At 39.6% G+C, this 8,399-nt stretch overlaps 2 protein-coding genes across 3 annotated transcripts in view; one reads left to right on the top strand and one right to left on the bottom strand.

Annotated features, from left to right (window-relative positions):
• azi2 (5-azacytidine induced 2) overlaps positions 1-6,654 on the bottom strand; it is a 17,673-nt gene extending 11,019 nt beyond the window's left edge. The window contains exons 1-5 of one of the 2 annotated variants that reach the window (XM_028580383.1): positions 6,280-6,654; positions 3,135-3,396; positions 2,319-2,435; positions 1,976-2,075; positions 216-349 (exon numbers count right to left, since the gene is read on the bottom strand). In XM_028580383.1, coding sequence (XP_028436184.1) covers positions 216-349; positions 1,976-2,075; positions 2,319-2,435; positions 3,135-3,353 — 570 coding nt within the window. In that variant the 5' untranslated portion in view covers positions 3,354-3,396; positions 6,280-6,654. The remainder of the gene's footprint in view (positions 1-215; positions 350-1,975; positions 2,076-2,318; positions 2,436-3,134; positions 3,397-6,279) is intronic. The other variant, XM_028580382.1, reaches the window with a different exon arrangement.
• LOC114557091 (RNA-binding motif, single-stranded-interacting protein 3) overlaps positions 6,505-8,399 on the top strand; it is a 209,249-nt gene continuing 207,354 nt past the window's right edge. Inside the window, exons 1-2 of the mRNA XM_028580374.1 lie at positions 6,505-6,629; positions 7,103-7,214. The gene's annotated coding sequence lies outside the window, so the exon portion shown is untranslated. The remainder of the gene's footprint in view (positions 6,630-7,102; positions 7,215-8,399) is intronic.

Genomic DNA, 8,399 nt, shown 5'->3' with positions numbered 1-8,399 from the left:
CTGCCTGTTGTTCTCAGTCCCCACTTCTCTCCACTACTCGGTTTCCCAGTGTCCCACTGTCTCGCTCTGCCCTAACAGCTCTGCCCTTTTCCTCTCCTCTAATTACGCCACATCTCTCCAAGAGTCCCTCTTATCCCTTTTTTTCCTCTGTGCTTTTTTTTATTTTTTATTATCCTCTCCTTTCTTTTCAACTCCTTCTTCCCACCTTCACTTACCCCGCTTTTCTCCAGCAGCCTACTGTTTTCCAGTGTGACCCTCTCCAGCTCCTCCTGCATTTTGTGGATCTTTAGCTCAGTGCTGACCCTGTCCACCTGCCAGTAGTCCTGGGGGCTGTTCAGGCTCTTCATCACTGGTCACACACAATACAAAAACATGTGTTAAGTGTTAATTTTTTCCATTTGGTAGAAAAAAAGACATCAATGATAGTGAATTTTGCTGTATAATAATTGTATTTACAATGAATCAGTTACTTGGTAAGATACGGTAATGCAGTTAAATACAGAGCAATACACTTTAATATGTAAAGCTAATACAATGGTTTTACACAATGTTGGGTTCAGATCCTCTGTAATTACAAGTGGAAATACAGCAGTGTAAAAAATATTCTATTATAAGTAAAAGTCCTGCATTCAAATTTGACTTGAGTACAAAGTATAATCAGCAAAATGTATATATTTTAAATATACACATTATTGGATTACTTTAATTGATGCATTGCATTCATGTGTTAGTCAAGGTAGAGCTAATTTCTATGTGTTTGGGTAGTTAAATCTACAAAAAGCATCATATTCTATCAGTTTATCACAGATTTTGTATGTAAAATATTGATTTGAAAAGTCCCTAGTAACTACAGTACAGCTGTCACATAAATAAAGTACAGTAATACCCTCTGAAATGTAGTGTGATAGAAGTATCCAGCAGTGTAAAAAGGAAATACTCAAGTACAAGTATCTCAAGAAGACTGTACTTGAGTACAGTACTTGTTGTTTTTCTCCGATATTTTCAGCAGCCTTATTTCAACACCAACAGTGGTGCTGTAGTTGTGTGTTGGTTGTAGTAATCAGTGTTCACCCTCCATACCTATTTTGGTACCGACTAAATTGTATCCGTAGCAACAAGTACCAAATCCTGGCATCAAATGTGTAGTTGTACTTGAAGGTGTACTTTATTTATCCATCTTGGGGAAATTCAGTTTTTCCTTTTCTTTTTGATATGTGTGGACTTGAATGTAGTTAACTACTTTTCACCCCTGGTTTTACATGTCACACTTCAGATTTTACAGAGTAGCAGTTTTTAAAATATAAATGTATAATAATCATCTCACTTAAAGTGCTCATATTATGCTTTTTAGCTTTTCCCCTTTCCTTTATTGTGTTATATATCTTTTTTTGTGCATGCAATAGGTTTACAAAGTGAAAAAGCCCAAAGTCCACCCCTAAGGGACTTACCATCTTCCAGAGAAAACACTGTTCACAAACTGCTCCAAACAGCTCTGTTGTAGTCCAGCCTTTGTAACACACATTATAATGCTCGCCTAGCTGCTAGCGTGGCACGCCCTCATACTCTGCTTCTGACTGGCTAGTAGTCCTTACCTCCCTACTGAGCATGTGCGACTCCCAACAAAGATAGAACAGAAGTGCGATGCCTCACTCTGTAGCTAAAACAGAGAGCTCAACACACAGGGTGAAAAGAAGAGCTGCAGCAATGTGCAGTACAACAAAAATATGGTGTTTTCTGAAAATTAAACCATGTAAACCTATTCTGATATAACCTCTAAATACAATTATGAACCTGAAAATGAGCATATTATGAGCACTTTAAGTTAGAGGATTTTCTTTCCTTTTGTTGTGTGAAGCAAATGTATACAGCTGTATGTGTTTTGTCTGAGCATTAAATGAATTCCATTGTTCACAGTCTTTAGAGTACTGTTTGGCTGTTAGATGAGTAGTAGCATCCCTGTGTGCTCTGCCTGTACCTTGGCTGGTCTCCATCTCCGTCTTCAGCTGAAGCAGCTCCAACTCTTTGGCCTGGAGCTGCTCCGTCAGCAACCTCTCACTATCACTCTTCTCCTTTTTCTGACAGAGAACGGGAGGAGGCGGTGAGTTAGAGGGGTACGATCTGCGCTGTATTTATGTGTAATGATATCATAAGCTTGGTGTTTCTATTTAAGTTTTTAAAGCAAAATTATAGCAGAAGAATTAGCTACAAAAATGTTATTCTCACACTTAAACACATGCAGTGTTTTCAGGTTTGCAACATACTTGATCTTTTGTGCCAGGCTCTAGTCAGTTTGAGGAAAATTCAATCAGTAAACGCACCAGTTTGTTAAGCTCCATCTGCAGGTCCTCCTTCTCTATATAGATACCTCGGTAAGCACTGAAGGCCTTGTTCACGTACTGGGGACCCTCTGATGGAGGAGCCTCTGGCCTGAAGAGCTACAGTGGAGATAGATAAAACACACAGAGAGAAGAGGGGGGAGATCTATTTCATTTAATTCACACATCTGTGGTCGGTTACTTTCCTCCCACCACATCCTGTCTTGATGGGCCAAATGCTGCAGCAGATAAAACTATTGCTGATAAGAAGAAATCAGACACTTCTAGAGAGGCAATTCTGCCCACGAGTTGTGCAACATTTTCACTTTCGCCAACCGTCTGTATTAGGACCCTTTTTAAATAGCTCTCTCTGGATTCTACTCCATTCTTCTTCTTCTTTTTTTTTATCCAATTTCAGGAGCCAAGTGTAGTGCTCCAAAACATTGTTTGGCAATACCATACTTTTCCAGACCCCCTCTCTGTTTTTAGACAGAGCAGATTTATTTCTCATTGTTTTGTAGCTTTGACGATACGCCAACAATATTAATGATGCTGGCACGCAGACTCTCTCAAAGGCAAATCTTTTGCAGTTGAATATGCTTACTTTTACGAAACTTTCTCTGACTATTTTGTGTTTGTCCATAATTCTGATGTCCAGGAAAAAAAAAAAAACTGTTTTCATTCATTTCTGTCAATAGCACATCCTTTCTAAACCTTCTGGATAAGTAATATGTTCGTTTACGTCCTTCTCCTCATGCTATTATCTCTATCTTGCCTCTCTCCCAACATCATCACCAATTTGTTTACATATATATATACCTTATCCTCCAGCTGCTTAACCCTCTTCCTCAGCAAGGTATTCTCTCGCTCTGTGTCTCTCAGCCTCTTCTTGATGTCCTCATAGGCCGTGACCAGGGCGAAGTGGGAAGCAACCGATTCATCGCCGGCGCACACCGATACAGGACTCTCACCAGCACCGGTGTAGGCCGTCTCATGTTTAAGGATGCAAATGTCATCATCCACTGCCAGGGGCTCCATGCCTGCACAGGCCTACTCTGTAGCAGATAGAAGACCTGGGGATCTGTTAGAATAAATACATTATCAACAAGACAGGGACCACTGAAGTTCTAATACAGTTTAGTTTACTTGCAAGTAGAATCAGTTTACAGTACTCACAGCACAAGTACAGAAAGTGACTGCCGTCAGCCTCAAACAGTAGCTTATTTATGTGTGAAATACAATCATAACAGAATTTGATGTCGTCAATTGTCCATCTTGTCAGTTTAGATGTTGTCTCTATCTGGTCAGACTCGATGGCATCCCCTCTATCTGGTTAGAGAGACGCATGTTTTGTCCTTGAGCCCCAGTCAAGATAGACAATGACCCCATGTTATCTTGTGGGAACAAGTAGTGCTATGTTTTCTTACTATGCAAATAGTTTTACAACTTAAGTTAGCACCGCCGACTATCATAAAGCATTTGTATTGCCTTGTGTTTACAATACATTGGCTTTTTAAGTAGCTTTGTAGCTAGTTTCTGCACATTATTGTAACATGTTAGGGGATAGTTGGCCATCGCTATGGTTTGTACTAATATATCCCACAGAGCAGACTGCAACCAAACAGTGTCCCAGTGCTGTAACTTTGTTTGGTTGATGACACTTGCTGCAGGAAATGTACAATGCATCACTTCCTGTGTGCAAGAGACATTTACAAAAGGAAAGAGCTGCCAGAGGTGAAGTGTTTAACTTAGAACAAATGCAACAAAATGAAGGGGATTCAAGTTAAATCGGATCAGATTCAACATTGATCATATCTCAGAAGAAACTGATTTGTTGTAGCAGTATTTTAAAAACCAAACCTGTGTAAAGGTATGTAAAGAAGAAGTTGAGCACAATGCTTTAAGGTTCCTATACATTGTTGGTCTGGATATAGGCAGTTTCAGTTTTAAATTTGATGAGGTCTACACACTGTAGACCCCTTTTTTTCCAATTGTCCTAATCTTGAAGTGGAGATGAAATGAAAAATACATTTTAATCCTTTTAGATCACATCCCCAGTCATATTGCGCACCTATGAACCAATATATGCCAAACAATACAAAAATCTGTCTTTGTATTTTTATCAAAAATCGATCAAAATATACAGTTTATGGTTGACACACAAAGACAGACTCGCAAAACCAGACACATGCTGTCTTGGCTGGTAACAATGTGGCTGAAGGCTAATTCAATCAGTGAAAACTTTGCTGTCTTTTACTGGCAAGTAACCTAGTTATTCATGGAATTGTAATTGCTCAGGTTTTGGTTCAACAGCTGTGTTTTGCTTCATCATTACTTCATGCAAGAGTTTAGCAAAAGGTCTAGAGTTGATTCTAGGTGTGTCTACACTGAGATAAGCCTCAAACTGCATCAGGCCAAGATTACATACATATCTTTCTTGTGCAAAGTTGACTCAACCTCCACCAAACTTTAGTCCTGTGGCTTAGGCTATTTTAACAGTCTATTTGACCTTTTTAATTTATTTTAAATATGATTATTGAAGATGAGCTTAAAGGTGTGAAATCAGCATGTGCAGTGGGTGTCAGTGGCAATGTCAGATCTATGTGAGATCTATATAGCTGCTGTGACGAGAAATTGGCAGTTTTGCAATTTGTGATATCTTGGACATTTGTATCCACTGTAGGAACCATGGCCTCTTCCCATATAATAACATACTGTGCATACAAAACCAGTGTTTGTGGGGAAATATGTTATAAAGTGTTAAATACAAAAGGTACAATTTGACTGTACACACGTACAGAGGAGAAAAGAGTTTAACAGTGACCTGTTGTTACAGACCTGTATGGTGGCAATTTTGTAATGCCATTCTGACGAGACAAAAAAAAAAACACAGTATTCTCACACTTTTAATGCTCAGGGCACGGTACACAAGACAAAGGTTAGTTTGTAATATGCACGCTGATGGGAAGCTGGTCGCTCTCTTTATAAGTTGGCTCGGTCCTTTCCCTCTGGTCAGGGGTGTTTCTTTCAGTTATCGTTCTCAAGAAAAAGGGCTCACTAGCCAGAGGTCAGGATCTGTTGATGACACCCAGGTGGACACATATTTCCCTTATACCTGTGATACATACCAAGTGACTCTCAGCAAGAACGTAAGCAGTCCAGCCAAGCTACCTGGACAGACATAGCGGTAGCCTAAAACTAACCGAAGGCCCACACCCTCCTTGATCCTTTCTGTTTAGAGTAGCTCAGAGAGCAGCAGAGACAGTGCAGCTAACGCTAGATGATGATGTCAGCATGCAATGATGCAGCAAACACTAGAAGCCACGTTTTTAAACACTGATGGACTAAGCTTTTAGAAAAATAAGTTTCAGGAGAATAACTGGACATGCACTTAGGTCCATGCCATTGATACAAACCATGTAAAACACAAACGCAGAGCCGCTTACTTTAAAGGACGACTTTAGAAAATGGTATGAAACCGAAATCAACCCCAGCAAGTCAAAACGAAAGTCAACGTGAATCCAAAACAAGGCACGGATAGCGACGTCATTTCGTTAAGACTTCCCTCGATAAAATATGAGAGCTAACGGCTAACAGGGTAATATCAGCAACGGAGGAGAGACCTCATTTAGTTCAGAGAGTCATTCAAAAGCAACCATAATTGGGATGTAAACAATATCTCGTTTGTACACGATGCTAACGATATGGTGTTAGCTTCCGTGAGCCCTCTGTTGACATCCGACAAAACACATTGACAGGCAGTCCTGAAATACGTTTCAGAATAACGTTACATAAACACAATTACCAAACACTAACCATGAGACACACACAATATGTATCAACAGATTCCGAGATTTAAATGATCGATCTGTTGATGATAACAGTTAGCTAGCTCTCAGCTAACGTCTTCTGGCGAGGTGAAGCAAAAGCAGTCGATTATGTTTCACTCTCGACTCTCACTAACCGTGTTAGATGCTGTCCTCAATTAGATGTCAGTTGACCACACGGGATTAGCATTTACTTTTGAGAAAAGAAGACCTCTTTCTCGGAGAAAAACAAAGAAACGAGGCTGGACTCTCGCACCGTGCCAGAACTGACAGGTGAGGAAACAAAAACTTCCGGGAGTCATTTGACTAGCCAGTAAAGTCCTTTCAAAATAAACGCACGATGCAAAAATATTAGTCGTGCTTTATTATTAGTTTGTAGTTATGGAAGAAGACGGTGAATTGAATTAACGCGATTTATCTAGCTAGCTAGTTGGACAGCGTGTAAAAGAGGAGGAAACTCTCCTGGATTAGAACAATTTCAGAAAAAGTAATACACTGACTTCACTAGCTAGCTAGCTAGCTACAATTTTAGAACATTCATTCAGTATCGCTAGATAACGTTACAGAGTTGACAAATTGATCCGAGGAAGAGTGACATTACAGAAAATCTCGTGGTGTGGTCTAGACAGACGACGAGTCTTGGGATAGTGCCATTCTCTGTGGTGCAAGAGCAGCTTTGGTGATGATAACGTTACTCAACTAGCTAACGTTACATTTCAGTAGCTAGCAAGCTAGTGTGTGTGTAAAGTGTGTGGTGTTGGTCCGTGAACGTTTTGATACGTGACAAATGTAGCATTATTAGTTAATTAACAATACGTGACTATAGTCACGTATTATTAATTAACTATATATAATAATTAACGTTCATTATTTATCATTTAGCTATGTATTTATTTATTATTGTTAGTTGATACAAAATATAACCAGCCCTTCGTGTTATGTCCTCTTTTGCCAACACAGCTGAAGATAAGCAAGCTGTCCAGCTGTTAGTGAAGGCTGGTTTCTAATGCCAAGCAGCCCTTCTGGACTGCCAACGTGCTGCTGCTGGACTTAAGTGTGAGACCATTATCAGGTGATGAATGAGTTTGGAAATTGTAAAACTGCAACCCTGTGACTTGTTTTTTTAATCATGAATTCATAATGATTACAGAGCCCGTTGAAAATGTGCCTGTTTGCTTGGCCTGTGGTAGCCTATTGCTGCTTTAGAATTCTTCACAACCAAATTGTACCCCAAAATTACTTACAGAAGGACCCCAAACCACTTACTCCAATGTTATAGAGAGCCGAAGTCACGCCCCTTCCGGTGGACCTCATGGGCCTTAACTCAGAAAAAATATGAACGGTAGTGAACGGGGAGAAGCAAATAATTTTTTGATCCCGTTTGAATTGATCCATGGATTAGAAATATAATGTTCATCAATTTAACCCTTGTGTTGTCTTCAGGTCAAATTTGACCCATTTTCAAAGTTTCTTTATCAGAAATATGGGTTTCCAAATTAACCAAAAATAACATGGGTGGTTCCCAATGAAGTAACATTAATGATCATTACTTTCATAGAATTTTGGGTGTTTAATTTTATAGCATTTGTGGTCTTCCCGGGTCAATTTTGACCCGATGGGGCACTTTTGCGCTCAACAGCAGATGAACACACACATACTCACACACACAGGCCTACATGAATGCACATCCAGAGACACACAAACATCCCCAATGTGTTTTTTTGACCATATATTAAATAAATAAGTGTAAAAATAGTGGTAATATGTTGGAAAGAAGTTGGCTAAAAAAACAGACAGGGTCAATTTTGACCCGGGCGGACAATAAGTGCATGTTCGACGGGAGGAAAACACAAGGGTTAAAAGATAATCTTTCAACCGAAGAAAGTCTCAGTTAGCCATAGGTTTGGTTTGCCATATGACCACTTAGTTTTGTGTGAAACCGCTCAGTGAACTACATCTCCCATCTCACACAATCTACCTCACCTAGCTTGATGCTTGGCTTGCTCTCTAGCTAGCTAGCTTAGCTCTGTTCCACAACACATGTAACATTATCTTAACTGCAGTGTTTTATCCAATGAAGTGTTTTCAGCAGATAAGCAAAAGAACAAGCATTATCTTAACTCATATTAACTCATTAGAGTAACGTTACATCCCCGGTACGATACACACAGACATCATAGCTTGAGCGAGACGTCATCCATGAGACATTGAAGTGTGTAGTCCTTCTAATTATGTATTTTCACAGTCTTATACTTCA

The sequence above is a fragment of the Perca flavescens genome, chromosome 6 (assembly GCF_004354835.1).
Source record: "Perca flavescens isolate YP-PL-M2 chromosome 6, PFLA_1.0, whole genome shotgun sequence".
Taxonomy (NCBI): Eukaryota; Metazoa; Chordata; class Actinopteri; order Perciformes; family Percidae; genus Perca; species Perca flavescens.
The sequence above is the reverse complement of the archived record's forward strand: the minus strand, read 5'-3'. Positions and strand labels throughout refer to the sequence as shown.